At 42.4% G+C, this 18,859-nt stretch overlaps 1 protein-coding gene across 1 annotated transcript; it reads left to right on the top strand.

The window, feature by feature from the left end:
* Nucleotides 1-377: 377 nt before the first annotated feature.
* Nucleotides 378-17,607, top strand: aff3 (AF4/FMR2 family, member 3). Its single transcript, XM_069154149.1, has 19 exons — nucleotides 378-589; nucleotides 2,432-2,476; nucleotides 7,003-7,077; nucleotides 7,440-7,473; nucleotides 7,575-7,632; nucleotides 8,535-8,586; nucleotides 8,919-8,953; nucleotides 9,130-9,319; nucleotides 11,353-13,359; nucleotides 13,480-13,604; nucleotides 13,735-13,906; nucleotides 13,993-14,096; nucleotides 14,261-14,324; nucleotides 15,230-15,366; nucleotides 15,456-15,527; nucleotides 15,645-15,738; nucleotides 15,865-15,914; nucleotides 16,042-16,247; nucleotides 16,351-17,607. The coding sequence occupies exons 1-19, from the start codon at nucleotides 518-520 to the stop codon at nucleotides 16,470-16,472; spliced, it is 3,714 nt and encodes a 1,237-aa protein (XP_069010250.1). The 5' UTR covers nucleotides 378-517; the 3' UTR covers nucleotides 16,473-17,607.
* The last annotated feature ends 1,252 nt before the right edge of the window (nucleotides 17,608-18,859 follow it).

The raw sequence follows: 18,859 nt of genomic DNA, 5'->3' as shown, positions 1-18,859 counted from the left end.
TTTTTTTCTTAATGGGTAAATTGCAAACTGTGTTAACTTGTCAACAAAAACACAATTACCCGTACAATGCCACCCAAAAATATCAATTAATGCAGGTTTAGGGGTCCCATACTTATAGCTACGCCCCTGAGGTAGACTGGATGTCATAACATTTATGACATCACCGAGTGTCCCGGCCGTCGGCGGGTTTTTTTTTTAGCGACATTGGGCGGCTCGAATGGCCTAATTACGCATTTCCAGGCGGCACCAGTGCTTCACATCCACAGGGCCGCTGTGAGTCGTGATCTCTCTGCGTGAGCTGCGCGTGTGTCATCTCTGACGTTAACGACCCGCCTACATCGCCGTCTGTCTCCCTCAGAGTCAGACTGAGTCTGCTGCTGCTGCTGCTGCTGCACGGAGGATCCACGACCGAGGAGCCGGACTGATGCCAGCGTCACGGCGGGGGAAGCACCGCCGCCACTAACGCGAGTCCTCACTGGTATGGATACCGGAGGAGAGCACTGACCATCCAGGAACCATGCCTACTGTCCTCGGTGGCAAGGGGAAACTTTCCATTGTCCGCTTTCTGCTCCGATGCACATATTCTCAGGTAAGAGGGTGTATTGTAGTTTATAAGAAGACTGAGTTATGAGATAATGCTTGTGTTGATATGCTCTGGATGGTTAAAAGGCAGACATTTATTGACTTTTACGTGTATTATTCTTGCTCCAGATTCTTGCATGTTTCAAGTCACTAATTTGTAAATAGCTTTAGGATTTATTTGGAGTAATTTTGCTTTCAATTAAACAAAGAAAATTTATTATTTCGAATTGATTTATACCATAGGCTAACTGTACTGTTACATCTATCCTTATAAAAGATTAAATTTGTAGATTAAAAGTGTTCAGATAGATATTTGGTAATAGTACTCAGCACAGATGGAAGTGCTGAAAATCACCTGAAATTGAAAGATAACTTCAGTAATTGCGGATACTTTAAGAATGTAACAAGTGGTTGGCACAGTGTATTTGGCGTACATGTTGCTTGTTGCAGGTGTTATGATGGGTTGTGGTTTGTTTGGTCCCTGGAGGAGTTCACTCACCTGAGTATTGCACCAGAGCTGTGGCCTGTGAGTGGGTATGAACGTGTGAAACACATCACACATGATAATATTCACACTAATAGGTCTGTAAGTGTAAACTGATGAAGCAGGCCAGACTTTGTGCACCATGGTCACAAGGAGCTAAAATACCGGCTGTCTGTGTTTATGTTTCTCATTTAGTGCCCACGGCCTCATAACGGCCTTGTGGTTGTAATAATCAAGACAGTTTCACACACACTATTTCCTACTCACTGAGACTTTAGCCACTCAGACACCGACCATAGTGAGTCATGCAAGCAAGAAGAGACATACGTGCATGTTGCAGTAAAAACAGATTTTCTATTGTGCATTCTCATGCTGCACAGATGGCGTGAAATGGAATATAATGTGTAAAGGAAAAGTTAAACAGTAAGAAATATTCGCAGCCAAGATGTACGGCAGTATTACATTGAAATATGTAAATTTAGAATGATTAAAAAGTGAACCAAAACCCAAACCAGGCTAATGTAACGAGCGTGATAACATTATAAATGCAGGGAAACAATTGTTGCAGCAGGATCATCTGTTTTCACACATAAATAGCAATTTAACACAGTAACAATAAAACTCACTCCCACGTAGAAAGCACACACTGTTACACAGATGGGGAAGTGCAAGTAATGCAAAGTTGTCCTTTATCTTAACGCTTGAACAAATGGATCTCGGTTTTCCTACCAATGACATGAATGTAAATTGTGAGCTGAACTGTTTAAAAAAAAAAGTAGAAATGTGGGGGAGGGAGTAAGAGAGGGAGAGGGGGTGCCTGACATGGATGGAAACAGAAAGTTACTTGCAACAGAATTAGTATCCGGCTGATCATCTGCAGCTGTAATTTCTAAAATATGAGTCATCAACGAGCTTCAAAGTCCTCTCGACTCTCACAATGACTGTGGGTGTGTGAGACTGGATGGATTACAGTAAGGTGCTGAGCTGCGAATGTACCAGCAAAAAAGGCGGGAAGGAGAAGAGAGGTCCTTTTTTTGTTTTTTAGCATGTCTCAGTGATGCAGACTGAAAAAAGAACATTTACATTGTGAGCAACAGCCGGTGAAAGAAATTAATTAGTTGATGTACTCGCTGTCTGTGCACTGCTATCGTTGCTAATCAGCGCGTATATGTGAGCGCTCAATTCATCTTCTGCGTTTTACTGAAACTAAGATGCTTTAAATATGGTTTCGTGCGCTTTGTCAACCATAGATCCTCCTTCATGTGCTTGTCAATAACTAAACTTACATCTGTCATTGCAAAGTATAACAAAACTCCCTCTGATTAGCTGTTAGTCTCAACTTCCTGTGGTGTTCGCCTCATTTAGGTAACGAGAAGCCAACACAACACCTGTGCCAAAGAACTTTTTGAGGTAAGTAATTGCTTGAGCTTGACTGTAACTTTTTTGTGTAACCAGAGTGTTTTTGTATTTTAAACAGGATTTAGGGGCATCTATTGGCAGAGATTGAATATAATGTGTAACCACCTGAAACATCATCTTAAACTCTTATCTCGGGAGTGCGTCCTTTTCCATTAGCGCCCCTATGTTTCTACAGTAGTCCATCAGGGACAAACCAAACACTGGCTGTAGATAAGACTTGTCAAGTTTTTCGGGAGTTTCACTTCCCCCTGTAGGTTCCCTCACACGCTTGGATGTGGAGGGGTATTTAGTAGCACTCGAAATCTAACTGCTAGATGCCACTAAATCCTGCACACTGCTCCTCTAAAGAAGCTGCGGTTGGTTTTATTTTTGCAGAGTTGTAGTCATTTGGGACTGTAGACTCAGTAGACTGATTACGGAACATGATTTCTTGGAGGAGGAGACGCCAGCAGCAGCTCACAAGGAGGGCAGTACCTGATGGTTATCAGCTCATCTACACATTCATTTTGTTGATTAGTCACAGAACACATCTACATGACATATCAAAATACACTGAAAGATATCCTCTTCACTTTTTCCACAGAATACAATAAGGGGGCACCTTCAGCTGTCATATTTTGTCTGATCAACAACCCAAAAACTCAAAAATATTCCTTCTGAAATAATAGAAAATACAGAAAGGCAGCAAATCTTATTATTGAGATGCTTCGATCACATGCCATCAAATTATCCTACACATACCGCTCCAAACAATTTTACAAGTTGAACTATTGACAGATGAACAAAATAGTTGCAGATTAATTTGCAGCAAATCGCCTGATGAGTCAATTAATCTATTTAGGCTCCAACCTCACAGATTTCTTAGCATGTTTTTAGTGGCAGGTTCATATTTCTATTCTCTGTTCTGTCTCTCGTCTGGGACGAAGAGCAGGAGCAAAGGAGAAGAAGAGAGTTTGGGGTGGGAAAGGGTGGGAGGAAGATAGCAACACATAATGCTCCACCTGGGAGACCTTGTTGTTGTTGGAGGAGGAAAGCGTTGAGGGCTGCTGCTGTGTCCTTGGTGACTGAGGAAGGGGAGATAATGAAGTGAAAGGATGAGCAGAGAGAGGAAACACTTGGCCTCCGGGGCTTACTGTGGAGGGTGGGAAGAGGAAGGAGGAGGAGAAGATTAAGAGAAAAGAGTCACCTGCCAAGTTCATAGAAATGTGTAATTTTATGCACGAATGTCAACGAATGAATGAAATGCCCTTAATGCCGAGTCCTGGTAAGAGTTCAAGAAGGAAATTGACATTTTGTGAAATACATGACAAAATCTGCCTCCATGTGCTTCTAATAATCTTATTAAGAAGTACATTCAGCTCCTTCTGATTCCCAGGGGGTCAAACACTGGTTTTGTCAAAGCGTTACGATACGCCAAAGGTGCTCTTTGGTGTTGTCGAAGAAGGTAATGTGGCAGAGTAGAAAGAGTGGTAAAGTCTGTTCAGGGAAGAGGTGGGGTGGCGGAGTCTCATCGGGGAGACTGGTGTTCAAGTCTGTGAGAAAGAAAAAGTTCACCTGGACTTCTATACTAAGTATCATAAATAAGTTACATACATAACGTAATGTAGTTAACTTATGTAAAGTACTTAAAGTAAATTATGTGATGTCTGCAACATGACTTACTTTAAACTACTTACCTTAACCCAAACTAGGATCTTTTTCCAGACCTAACCATGCGGCTATTGGAGCCTTCAGGTGCAAATCTGAGACGGCAGAGGGTTGTTACAAAACAGCAGTAATTTTGACCCTAACAGGTTGATGCATTATATCTTGTTTCTTAAATCTGTATGAAAACCTAAGTGTAAAAAATGCAATGTGGTTCGGCATGTTCAGCACTTACTGTTAGCCCACCATAAAATACCCCTTTTTATGTGGGTTTTGTGATTTAAGACAGAGGCAGGCTATCCATTTCCCCTTGTTTTTATGCCAAGCTAAGCTAACCGGATACTGGCTGCAATCTTATATCAAACAGACAAAAATGAGAGTGGTAACAATGTTCTTACCTGACACTAAGAGAGAATGTAAAACAAACAAAAAAGTTCCCAAAATGATGAGTAATTTCTTTAAAACCTCAGCACTTCCTGTTCCCACGCACCCTGATCTGTACTCAGTTCACCAGCCCTCCAATACACACACACACACATACACACACACACACACACACACACACACACACACACACACACACACACACACACACACACACACACACACACACACACACACACTCAAATCCTCAGCCATCGGAGCTGATAAAACCTGACCTTTTCCAAAGCTTGCTCACTGTTTCAGCAGTCAAGCAACCTTGTGCCCTTCTTCTTTACTCAATAGTTGTTACACGCATATACATTACAGACAGAAACCCTCTGCTTCCACATCATGACAAAGCTGAAGATTCAGAGCTAAAATGGTAAATGAATGGTACAAAATCAGGCCATTTTTCTTCAACATCCGCGAGGTCTGGTTTGTCTGGGTGTGACTGCAGGCAATTTAATCAGAAGAGATTATTATCAGAGCGCGAGCTAAAACAGTGTACTGTGGATGCAGTGCCTTCTGCGTCTGGCTGGTTTCCTCTCGAGCAGTGCAGAGAGAGAAAACAAATAAGAAACAAGGCACATTCTCATCATTGTCCAGGTTTATAATACTGTGTATTCATCACAGACTATATTTTACCTCAGAGCGAGCATCCACACATGCACAGACACCATCACGGGCCCGCAGCTGTGAACACTAATAAACCATCATATTATGTGGGATAATTACCTGTAAATCTTCGTTTTTCATGTTTTAGTAAATACTGTCATAACTAGAAACCGCTCAGAGAACACACACCTCAGCCCAGCTAACAATATCCTATTTACTTTGGAATTGCAATTCATCTGCATATATATTATTCTGAAACAAAAAACACAGTCTTCAATCATACTGAGTGGAAGATGGCAGGCAGAGACAGATTTGTTAGTATATTGGAAAAAATAATGTTTGACATGATTAAAGATATTAAATTAATTAAATTAAAAATGATTGTATTGCTGTTGCACACAGTATAGGAACAATACAACCCAATGTAATGACAAGGTACAATAACTTTATGTTGGAAAACTTAAAAAAAAAAAAATTATATATATATATATATTACTACACTGCAAAAAATTATTAATACTTTTTTTAAAGGATTTTTTTTGGCTGCATCCACTCACTAACGGTATGATGCAAATTGCATTCTGGTGAAGTTATGTGGTGACATTATTGCAAAAGCGTAAGAATCAGTTTCTCTCACTCGCTAGGTTAGTATGTGATGCAGAGTAGCATAATTGTGGTCGACCCCGGTGCATATATTTATTTTGAACTCTTGCTTCACATTTCCCAGCATGCCTTCCTCCCTTGTACTTTTGGGAATAAAGCAACCAAATTAAATAAAAAGACGTTTCTATGGAAGATTTAAATGAACAAAATGAGATAATCTGCATAAAATAGACTGGGACTCAAAACCAGAATCTGCAGAAGGTGTGAAGGTAGTATATCTAATACAAGCTATAGGTTGTGTGAAGGTACAACAGATAATAGAGATCTGGACTGCCCTACACATTAAAAGAAATGTCCCAAAATCTTGAATAAGACGCTGATTGCTTTTACTCTAGGTGCATCGGCGACAGTAAAGCCACGGTGCGCGTTTGCTAGTAAACCTACACATTAAAGTGAACCTTTCGAAAGGAAGGTGGGCGTTTGTTGTGCACTCTGTGAAATATAATGCAGATGGTGCCACTGCCAAACAGTTCAATCTAACAGTGTTCAGCAGTTGGTGATTGGACCTTTTGCATTGGAAACTGATGATTACTTGTTGCAGCTTGAGCCACCTGGCGTCTTTTATGCTCATCTCCCCATGGCTGCCCTAAAAGCAACAAATGCTGTGATGAGCTTTCTTGTTTTCTGGTTGCACACCTTTAAGAAAGACGACTTTGAATAACTCTCTACCTGTATAGCACAGTAATACCTTGATCTGTCTTCCTGGAAAATGCGAGATCATGTCTGTTTTTAAGTTTATTCACACACACTTTCAGCCCACAAAGCGAGGTTTGTTCACATATAAAATTAAATGAGAAGCTGTTGCTGTCACCTGTTTATTTAGCCGTATATTAGCAGCTCTGATGTGCTGGTGTTTTTGATTTACTACAAACTGACTGATCACAGCCACTTCAAGCATGTAATTCACTTCTCTCATACGACATCAGAGACTGCAGATAACCCATAATCCCAGCCCGACCTACTCCCCCTGGTGGGGAGGAACAGTGCTGATAATGAGAGTCAGCTGTCAAACATGACTCTGCACCGTACACATGGAAATGGGAGAACTCCTAAATGAAAGGGAACTAAAGAAAGTTCTGATGACAGATTTAGAATAACTGTAATTTTGTAGGATTCATTGATCACATTGGCATCTCAACATTCACCTTTGACCCCTCATTTCTGTTGTACAGGACATGACTCAGTCCTGGCCGTCCCAGCAAGCCTTAGGGGGTGACCAGGCCCAGCGAATCCTCTACAACTCTAAGGTATGTGTGTGTTTGGTCTATCTTTGATAATTAAAGGGGAACTTTACTCAGTTATATATAGTCGGCTTAGAGCTGTTTCAGAGTGCTGTTACACACGTGAAAAAACTTTTTGTTACTTCAGTGGAAAGTCTGACGTATTGAAGTTAAATGTTACTCCTAGAAGATTGAGGCTGTTAGCCACTTCCTATATAGCACATCCAAATCTGCGCAGCAAACTAATTTACTTGCATTGTGGGTAATGTCGATGCCACATTTTGACAAGGAAGAAGAATGTGTAAAATATAATGATAATAATAATAATAATAATAACGAGTTTAATGCTTTAAAACTGTTAACAATGTTTTCTGTCCTACTTTTCCAAGGATGCAAAACAGCCGACTACACAGCAAAGACAAAGTATGTATTCTCTGATGATTAACTTGCCATATTTTATATATGCAATGTATGTTAATATACGGTTCGTCATCTGGTTTTGAATATATCTCGGTCTCTGTCAGGTCGGGGGGACGTTCCGCTGCGAATGACCCGTCACCCCCACGTGGCACCTCACAAATCGTAAGTGGGGCAAGAAGAAACATGATCCACCGAAGGTCATCCAACCTGAACCGCTGCTGCAGCACACACACAAGTGATAAAATACATCACACACGTAATTAGTGTTCTTCTCAGCAAGTTCTGTAAAACATATTTATAACCCTCATCGTCTAAACAGCCACAAGGAAAAGTGATAGAGAGCGCGAGTGAGTGGAAGTAGACATGCAGGGTCAGTCGGCTTGCACTGTTTCAGGCTATATAACATGGGTCAGGTCAAAGGTCACCTAACATTCCTGAAAGCTGTCAGTGGAGACCGATGTGCTCCCGTTTGTTAACTTTTTACATCCTCGTTTTAATGGGAAACACATGTTGAGTGGTGTAAGCCAACTGCACGTCCCACATTATCCCACCACCATAGTTATGTAACAGCAGTTTTCAATAATATTCAGAAAAGCTCATTCTTTTTCACACATTATAGCACTTCTTTGCAATCTAACTGCGATGTGTTTAATTACGTATATTACCAAAGTACTGAGTTTTTGAATAAAGTGATTTCAAATTTATTGGCAGTGTTAATCGCTATAGGTTATTTGTTTTGTCATCTTCAAACCAAATACACAAATTTTGGTTTTTAAAACTGAATTATATCTGTTTTGTAAATATAACTGGCTTGCAAATTTAATCCAATGCCTTCATAAACCATCTACCATATCTTCACAGTGACGTATAAATGTTTTCATCTTTGACTTTACTGTATTTTCAGAAACCTAAAGAAACATATTAGTGTGTTTAATTTGGATGAAAACGAACATTCTTAGGAAAACCTGATGTGTTCAACCACATTAAATACAGTTTCTTTGTTGATATCATTAGGAAAAATTTAGGATTTGTACTCATTGTTTTGACTGTTGGTTTGTTTACAGCATGCTTGCTGATGACCTGAAGCTGAGCAGTGACGAAGATGACACTCATAGGGTAGGTAGCACTCATCTTCCCATATTGTTGAGTATTTCTTAATGAGTAGTTTTGACCTGAGCATGATTAAGGAGGCAGGCCGAGAGAGCGTGAGAGCACCGAGGAAGAGAATGTGCAAGGGAAAGCAAAACACCAACTATTAGTGGAGTGTTTGGCAGCTCCTGCTGCCGGGTGCCTGTTTTTCTGGTAGTGTTTAATGGTGTGCTCACACACCCATACGCTAAGTATGTGAAGACAGTCATTCAGGGGGAGGTGATATATCAAAAGTAGCGAGGTGTTGTCTTTGCTACGCCTGCCGGGGATGATATATTTTTTGTTTTTTGTTCCCAAAGGCCATTCATGAGTCAGCTTCCTGGGACAGACACAGGTACTCGCTCACAAAATATGTCATTGTTTCGATGTTTTTTTTTTCACGAGTGTTCATCTGTAAATATAAGTCAAACTGTGGGGATAACAAAAGTATGTCTGCCTGTGTATGTACGCTCCTCTCAGCTGTGTACCTCCACTGACCTCTCTGATGTTTGCGTGTGTGTTGACTGACAGCCTGTCAGCACAGCGAGCGCACACACATGGCAGGCGGGTGAGACATTCCAGCTCGGACACTTCAGGCTCAGACTCCTCTGCCGAGTCGGGCAGCAGCAGCCTTCATTCCCGGAGCCCCAGCCGCAGTCCAGAAGTTCACCCAGATCCTGCGTCGCCTGCCAGCCGGCAGCCGCCCTGCAACGACAAGCAGGTACCAAACGCTGTGGCCACAAGCCCCCTCTTCTGCCTGTCTTTCTCTGCCCCACTGCCTCTCATCTCCTCCGTTTGTGTGCCTTTGGGTGAATTCTCTACAGCGAGTGGTGGCCTCGAGGCAGTTACTGGCAGGTGTGGGGAAGGACAGAGGAATGAGCAATGCATTGTGAGTTGGACAGGAGGAGGATTGGGGGTCAAGGGACCGAGGTAGCTTAGGGAATTAATGCCTTGGTGAACAGAAAGCCCTCAGGAGGTGGAAGTCATCAAGGCTAGAGTTAATGTTGACACCTACAACTAGAGTTACTTTCGTTTTCAAAACAGTAGTGCGGAGGTGAGCTTGGTAGGTATGATGGGGTTTTGGAGGTGTGGGGCATTGTGGGGGATGGTTTGAGACTCGTGCTATATGTGTAATGAAGGGGAAACCTGCTCCTCTTTTTATGAATGGAAGGCCCTGTACGACACAGCAGACTGTATTACTGAACATGCGCTACATTGGGCCCCTATAGCCAGAGGAAGGGAGGGGAGTGCATGTGTTTGTGGGGGGTGTACACCATGTGTTTTTCATTTAACGTAGAGTGTTTGAGTGTCTCCCAAGGAAAAGATGGGGGTTGGAGTTGTGGAAGCAGCAAATCCAGAGTTCCAGGTAGTGAGAGAAAAAGGGAGGGACAGAAAAAGAAGGAGGGAGGGCAGTCGAGACGGTACAAGAGATGCAGTGTCTTCTCTGGAAAGAGGGCGAGGGATGAGGGTAGGCGGGGAGGGAGGGGGGGGGGGGCAGTGTTTGACTTGAGGAGTAGAGGTTTAATTTAGTTCCTGGTCAGCTAAGACAGAAAAAGAGAACACGTAAGAGGGAAAGAAGTTTGCTCTCAAGCCGTGAGTACCCACCTTGTTTTTTCTTTGTTTTGTTTTTTAGGAGTAAAAACTTGTTCTTTGTTCTGATTCTTACAGTTAGCAAGCCAGATGTTAAGTAAACATTAAGTGAGTAATTTGGCATAATTGGATGGGGGTTGAGCTACTGTAAGCAGAGAGTGTGAGTCCTCTTTGACTGTGAGACCATGTAGCACGTAGACTGCTAAAAGGAGGTTAGAATGTCAGTTGGAATTTAGTTTTTGTGTCGTAATCCAAACATGTCATTTGGAGTTTAAAGGACTTTCATAACAGCTGAGCTTGTGAGGGGTTTGTTATGTGCAGTCGGTCTAGTGTATTCTAGATGGTTCTATTAGAATGTGCAGATGTTGTACTATATGCACAATTGTTTGAGGTAGGTTGTGAATCATTCGTCAACTTGGCTTAATGTCACATGAAGTGATCCTACATTCTCTGTTTGTACCTAATTATCCCTGAAATAGTACAAGAAGAGACTTGTCCTATTGACTACTGTCCTACTGTACTGCAGTTTTGATCACTTGTATTTTACTTGAGCAATATTTAAGTCGGCGGTATTTTACTAAATACGATTTTCCGACCGTCAAATGTTCCCTGAAAAATTGATGTCCTTTTTATCAAGTAATTTGAAATATTGTGCTAAACCCTGTTTTTCTTAAATCTAGCAGTGCAGAAAGGATGATATCTTAGCCTTTTTAAATACAAATGAATAAGTATTTTTTTTAAATACATTTTCAGTTTTCATAATTCTAGCGCATAGATTTGCCTCATATTTTTTCGTTTCAAGATATATTCAGATCAGGTTCATGTGAATTTAAATAGGTTGATTTGCATTAACAGAACTTTGAAAGAGACAGAGTGAATCGTCTTTTTCTCTTCGAGAGACTGAACTGTAAAAACAGTATATTACGTCAAATTACTGCTTTTGAATCAGTTGCAAATGGGAAATTAGTGCTAACATCACCAGTAATCCACTACGATCTATATAATGGAATTTTCTTTGTCAAGTGTTTAAAAAAAAACAAAAAACTTGTTTAACTCTACTACATGTGTATGTGGAAAGCCTTACGATCAGCAAAGATTCATTTTGAATATATCTGTTCTACAATTCATATTTATCATCTCTCCCTTTTTCTGTGTTTTCATAAGACTGGTCACCTCCCTGCGGCCCAGTGGCAGTTAGATAAATGGCTGAAGAAGTCCCGGAAAAAATCTGCCAGCAGTGAACAAGATCCCTCCCAGAGCATTCCAGGACGCCCGCTCTCTCCCCACACCCAGCGAGCCCCATCACCAGCCAGGTCGTGGGACAGCAATCAGGAATACAGCCCTAGCCAAAGCCCTATTCCCAGCCCCCAGTTCAATTACAGCCCCAACAACAGCTCCCTACCAAGCCCTGGTTACAGCTACTGCCCGAGCCCCAGCCCATTCCAGAGTACCTGCCCAAGCCCCAGCCCTTGTCCAAGGCACAGTCCGATCCACAGTCCAGTTCCAAGTGTTTGCCCTAGTCCGTGTGGGAGTCCGAGAGACAGCCCTAGCCCCAGCCCGAGCCCTATACCTAGACATCCTCCTAGAAGCCCAAGTCCCAGTCTACCCGCACCTACAAGGGTTTGTCACTACCCAGAGGTTCAGCGTCAGAACCAAACACAACCTAGTCTAACAACCAATCCACACAGGACAAAAATTAAGCCATGGGAAGCGCCATTGCCTAACTCCAGTACAAAGAGCAAGCCCACAACTAACACTCATCTTGAGCCATTTCATCAGCACAGAAACAAGACCCGACAAACACAGGACCAAGACCAAGGTCAAAGCAAGTCGAAGGCTTCTGCGGTTTTACCCTCTAGTAACAATCAAAGCCACAAACCTAGACCCAAGCCGAATATTTATTCAAGCTCTAAACAGCTTGCAGAGGCTCCCAAATGTAAAAACATATCAAATTTGGAGCAAATCCAGGGCAGCAGATACAACCACAAGCCCTGGCCTCCTTTTGAGCCTAGCGCACAACATAGCCCGACAAGAGTAAAGCAATTAGTTCCCACTAGTCGTGAAACCAACGCTGGTCACAGTTCTCATTCCCAATCTACCTCTAAAGCTACAAGTCATTCTGGTACTGGGTCGAACCCCAGGTCCAGCGCTAGCCTTAAACATAGGCCTTGGGAGCCTAAGGGCCCAAACCCTGTGCATGTCAATCACGCAAATTCATCACAAAAGAAACCTCAAGCTAAGGAACAGGAAGTGGAACACAGAAGAAATCATTTGACCCAAACAGAGGGAAGAAAACACGAGAGAAAGGACGAAAGACACAAGGAAAAACAGCAAGGGAAACCAGAAAGAAAGGAAGACAAGAGGCTGGCGGAGGAGCAGCTACTGAGACGTCCCTGGATCCAAAGTTCGGCCGAAGAAGAGGAGGAGGAGGAGGAGGAGGAAGTGATAAAACAGCAGAAGAGGAGTGAGGAGGCAGCAAGAAAGGAAAACAGGAGGAAGAAGGAGCAGCAACACCGACACGAATGGCAAACAGTTCAGTCCAAACAGAGAGTGCCCACCAACACCGAGCGACACCGGCCTCAAGACAACTCACACCATCAGGGGAGGACAAAGAAGGGAGGAAGAAGTGAGGAGCAGGAGAAAGAGCTACAGCCAGACCCATCATCGCCTCCCTCTTCACGTTCCCCAACTCATCATAGGCCGTCCTCCTTGTCATCTAACTCTTCCTCTTCAGATTCAGAATCTGAATATCAGGCTCCAGTCGCCAAAGTTCCAGCAGACTCCACCTCTCACAAGAGACTCATCAAGAAAGGGCAACAAGGCCCAGGCAGACCTGACGCCAACAGGCCGAAGGTAGCGCAGCCCAGAGGAACCAGCTCGGGTAATCCAAGTGAGGGACAGCAAAGGGAGGGGACGCAAAAACGCTACACCCTGGTCCCGTTTGGGCGAAGCGACAAGGCTGCACCCTCCTCCCAGCGGGGGCTGAGAAATCTGGTGGTGCACATAGACCTCTGTCTTCTCAAGAGGGTACCGGACAGCACTGTTAATTCCATAGTTAAAAAACCCTCCTCTACCTCCTCCTCCCAATCAACCAAGGACAAGCCAAAAGAGGCTATGAAACACCTGTATGTCCCTGAGACATTGACAAAAGATGGCAAAAGGAAACGCAAGGTAGACAACAAGTATTTATCTACATCTATCTCTTCTGTTGAGTGGGATGTGCATCTCAACAAGGTTTCTTAGTATAGCCATGTTTTCAAAGCATGCATGCGTGTGTTTGTGTGTGACCAGTTGGAGAATGGTGTGTCCCACAGAGAGAGCAAGCGGAGTATTCTTGACACAAATGACCTCACGAGCAACACAGAGTCGTCATCTCTCATAGCTGAGAACTTTGTAACTGAGACTACACACAACGGGTGAGAAACGCAACCCTTTTGTCTTATAAATGCACTTACAATTATACCGCATGCACAAACAAGCCTACTTTTCAGTCATATACTATGATGTGTTTGCATCACTGCAGTGTGTGGTTGTGTGTACTTGCAGGTACTTGGAGGAGTACTTGGACAGTAAGAGGCCAATATCTCCCCTGTCTCCCTTGTCTCCCCTGCCCCAGAGCCCCGACACCAACAAGACTACCTCCAAAACAAAGGCCGCAGAGCAGCATCGCGTCCCCCCCCACAAGATCAGAGACAAGAATAAAGAGTCTACTGTAAAGGTAACACAAAAATGGCTACTTGTTCTAAATCTAAACTCCATTGCCTGCAACATTTTGATTGATTTCACCTCTTTCTTTGCACTCAGCCCAAGATGGAGCTGGAGTGTGTAAAAGTGTCAAAGCCCCCCCAACCATCATCCGAGTCCTGGGGCCCCGCGGGACACAGAGGGACAGTGTCAAACCACGAAACGTGAGCAATCAGACTTAGTCCATCACTGTACAGCCCACACTGTCTGTTTGTCAGATAAGCACACAGCAGACATGTGGGTACAGTGACTTACTGATGACACCAAACACTTCACACTTTGTACTGCACTTTTTTTCCCTCATGTATTTTTGTGTTCTTCTTTCTAGTACACACCATGCTGAGTACTACTTACATGAAGCTAAAAGGATGAAACACCGTGCTGATGCCATGGTGAGTCCGTGATCTTTGATTGAATATAAATTGTTGAAAGAGATGTTATACAGTCATTGAGGAAATACTCTGTTGGGACAAAACAACCCAACTCCCGTGTTACTTGGAGTAAGATGAGAAGTTTGCCGGCAGTTCAATCTCTGAGTTCAATAAGCATGGAAGCAGCAAAAAGTTATTTACAGTACATTGCACATTTGGTTGCAGGAAATGACTGTCAAAGAAACATGCAATAAATATTGCAGTACGTATATGCACTACATTTTATGTATACATTGTGCCTTTTTCAACCAGAAGGCATGTATCCAATAACTTTCAATTTTTTTATAGTTTTAGATTTGATAGAAAAATCTGAATTGTGCTGTGGAAAAAAAACGTTATAGGCTAAATTGGAGTAAAACTAAATTTCACGCCTTACAGTTGTATTAATCCGTCAAGTTGTATTCATGTCTGTCCAGATTCATGAGAGTTTGAAGGAAATATGTCAATAAAGCTAATTCTAACACAAAATCGTAGGAATGACAGTAGACATTGCTTAACATGAAAATTCTCATCCTAAAACTTGGATGCTTCACACACATCTTCAGTCTGACAGCACAGATCTATACAATCACAACCGATTCAAGGTGGACCTTCAACATTATTGTCACCAGTTCATTATCCAACAAGAGTGAACTATGGTCACCATCTCCCCTCCTGTTCCAGAGTTATAGGGTTTAATAATGGGCAAAAAAGTGCTTGTTGCGAGTATTTTTATGTTTTAGTGAAGTTGAACTTTAACCTTTTGGATACAAAATGTCCTAACTTGATCACTTTATCCTGTTAGACATTTGTGTGAAACTGGTAAAGTGCTGTTTTAACCTTCAGTAGCTGTGCATCTTTGACTCCCCTTTGATGGTTTCTTCCAGGTGGACAAGCTGGGGAAGGCTGTGAATTACGTTGACGCTGCTCTTTCGTTCATGGAATGTGGGAAAGCGATGGAGGAAGGGCCAGTTGAGGCAAAGTCTCCCTATACCATGTACTCAGAGACAGTGGAGCTTATTAGGTGAATTACATATCAAACAAGTCATTTGGATTTGGTCATAGAGATAAACATGAACTGCAGCTCTGTTGCTAACAGTCCTGTGTCTTCAGGTACGCAATGAGACTAAAGAGCCACTCTGGCCCCGGGGCGAGACAGGAGGACAAACAGTTGGCGGTTCTGTGGTGCGCATGTCATCTCCTCTGTTTATGCCACATCTGTCATCACGCCGAAGGACTAGCTTTTTGAGGATGATTTGTGGTCGGTCTGACTCTCTTCTACTTTTGCTTGTGCGTCCACAGTTTCCGATGCCTTGCCCTCCTTTACTGGCAGATGTTTCGTTTAAAGAAGGACAATGCACTGAGGTACTCCAAAGTGCTGCTGGACTATTTTAAGGTATATCTAAAAGCAATAAGTCTGATCTGCCAGTTTTTTGTCCTTCCAGTTTATGGATAATGTCAGTAAAAACGTTTTTTTTTTAAATTGGATTTCTTAAAAAGCCTTGTTTTGGTGTCATTACAGAGTTCTCCCAAAGTGCCTACTACACCAGCCTGCTGGAGTGACTCTGGGAAGTAGGTGGACAATTAGCTGTATTATAAATTGTATTATGGACTCTCTAGTTTTATCCGTTTGGCTCCATTCAAGCTGCTAAAACTTTATTTATCATCATCACTCTGTGATGTGTGTTTTCACTCCCAGGGGCTCTGAAGGACCCCCCTCTTCACTCTCACCTGACGCCAAACACCTTGGACGGGGTTCACATGGAGGCAGCAGCTCCGCATCGCTCATAAGCATTCCCCAACGTATCCACCAGATGGCGGCAAATCACCTGAACATTACCAACAGTGTGCTGTACAGCTATGAGTACTGGGAGGTGGCAGACAACCTTGCAAAGGAGAATAAAGGTACTTCAATTTTTTTTTTTTGGAACCGTTTAAAATAAAAATACCTTAAATGTGTTTTTGTTTCTAGAGGTTTTCAGAGCGCTGTCTTTCTTTCTCATTGCAGAGTTCTTCAACTACTTAGATACTTTGTCAGGACCCTTGACTCTTCACAGTAGCATTGCTCACGCTGTCCAGTACACCAGACAGGCTCTTCAGTGGATACGCATTAGTGCCAAACTTAACTAACACGGAGAGGATGTACTTTAATGTGCCCGCTGGCCCACTAGGCCTCATTCACTGTAGAAAAGACAACACTCTGGATCTCTATGCAGCTAACAGGACAGCGCTGAAACCTACTGTGATGTGTGAAACCGAGCTGGATGAAGCCTAACGTCTGGCATCCTCGTTGTATGTTGGTGCATATGGTTCCTTACTGTGTGGAAAGCCTTCTGAGGGAGCTATCTCACAGATGACCAGCACACACCTTCTTCCTCATCATTGGATTAACTTGAAGAGTTGTGTGTTATGCAAATGATGGATGTCTCTAATTATTTGCCAAATGTTCCTTGGACCTCAAAGAGATCACAAAGGAAAACCCTCTTCATACTCTGGAATTAATCATTATCCAGCAGACTTTTTCTTTGGGGTCAAAACGGAAGAAGATACTAAGGAAGACCAACCTGATCAGGCACGTCTTCCTCCACACTTGTCTGCATCTTTTGCTAATGAAGGTTTTAATGACTCTTACTTTTAAAGTATCAAATATTTTTACTTTTATGTGTTTTTACTGTGCAATATCTGATGGATTATCTGTTTCTAAAAAAACAAGATACAACAGAATAAAATGTTGCAGAGTTTAGCTTCCAGTGTTTGAGGTCCCTTTTATGAAAAATATATTTTTGTTGCTGTTTTTTTTTTTTTTTTTTTTTTTTAAAGTGTGGTATTGTGTAACTGAATGAAACGTAAAGTTGAAGAAGTCCCCAAGCTTTCTTCTTAAGTTTACTTTTTTGGCTCTGGTTCAGGAGCACAGCACGAGTGACAGAGGTGAGACTTGTATGTTTTAACTTGAGTAGAGTCAAAAGATTCTTCAAATCATCAGTTTAGGAAACAATTACAAAGGCCAGTGGGTACTGGGGTAATTAATCTGACAATTTCACTGGAATGGCACCGTGTTTCATTTATTTCCCTCTTTTTTAAGAAAATGATTTGCCTCAAAAGGTGTGTGTGGTGATACACAGGCTACAAAACTGTGACATTTTGAAAACAGTGCACTGAGAAACAGGGATGTCAAACCATCGAGCAGGCTCACAGTCTAAAATGTTACTGCTTCGGAGATGTTAAGTGTTGTATTAGAGTCCATTCATTTTAGCCACCTAATAATCATATGAGTGTAGATACATGCATACATTAAGCTATTCTTTGATACTGTGAATTTTGCATAATTTTTGATAATTATTTATGAAAAAGGATGCCCCAGATACACCCACACTCATCTATGTTTACAAGAATCCCCTGAGCCTCTGACTGAATATCCTTCCCTTATTGTCTTCTTTGTTTCTTAATATGAATCCTTACATTGGTGCCAGGGTGCTTTCGTTTATTGGTGCATTTGTTATGGAAAGGAAAAGCATCCTGTAGGTTGCTTCTCATCTTCTTTAGCTTTGTTGCTATTACTAAAGACACACACCAAGCTATATATTATGGACTGAGGGCAGACTGGATGGTACAGTGAGTCACCTCTTAATGTGTGAGGTGTTATTACAAAACGGGACTAAACGGGTCGAGCTGGTTGGCATCCAAGCACTTTATTACTTAAGCGTTCTCAAAGCAATTTAACGTTTGCCTCTCATTGACCCACTTGCACAACAATTTGCACAACATTGGGATCAGTGTCTTACCCAAGGACACAGGAGGACCAAGGGATCAAACCGCCAAGTTTGAGTTCCATCAAATATCATCCTCTGCAAATGACATCCAGCAATATTAAACAGAGTTTTTTTTTTTTTATTACATAGTTGGACACTTAAAATGTCTCACTCTTCAAGATTTTCTGTTGGTTTGGTCTAAAATATCCTAGAAAGCTGCCTTACATTGCAGCCTTATTATGGGGCTTATTTCCCTGTTGTTGATGTCGTTGTCACGGCAACGCCAGTTGCCTGATAACTCCCAACAAAATTAAATAAGGCTATAAATATTGCCGGGATGTCTAATTTCACAATGTCTGGCGTGAGCACATTTCACAAAACAATCAAATGCCACTTGTTCGAATAGTGGTGTGGAAAATAAATAAATAAATAAATAAATAATTCGTTTTGATGATATAGCCCACGGTAAGTTGTATTGGACGCGCAGGCGTTTTGCTGAGCGCGCTAAATATTACTCGCCAAAAAAACAGCACACGTTTACGCGTGGCTTTATAAGCGTCCGGAGCGGGTACGCGGGGACGGTACTGTGTCGTTGGACGCCTCGCAGACTCTCGTCGGCCCGGTTGTCTCCTCTTTTGCACTCTCACGCTCTCTCCCGACTCTCCAAACACTACTTCCTGCTGCACTAACACAAATGTCGCGCATGAAGCTTTCAGCATCCGATGTCTGGTACCATAGCAACAGAGAACCACCAATAAGGGGGACTCT

Source organism: Embiotoca jacksoni, unplaced genomic scaffold (genome assembly GCF_022577435.1).
Source record: "Embiotoca jacksoni isolate LCO1_2020_lvr unplaced genomic scaffold, fEmbJac1.0.p SCAF_2, whole genome shotgun sequence".
Taxonomy (NCBI): domain Eukaryota; kingdom Metazoa; phylum Chordata; class Actinopteri; family Embiotocidae; genus Embiotoca; species Embiotoca jacksoni.
Note: the sequence above shows the minus strand (reverse complement) of the source record. Positions and strands in the feature narration are given on the sequence as shown.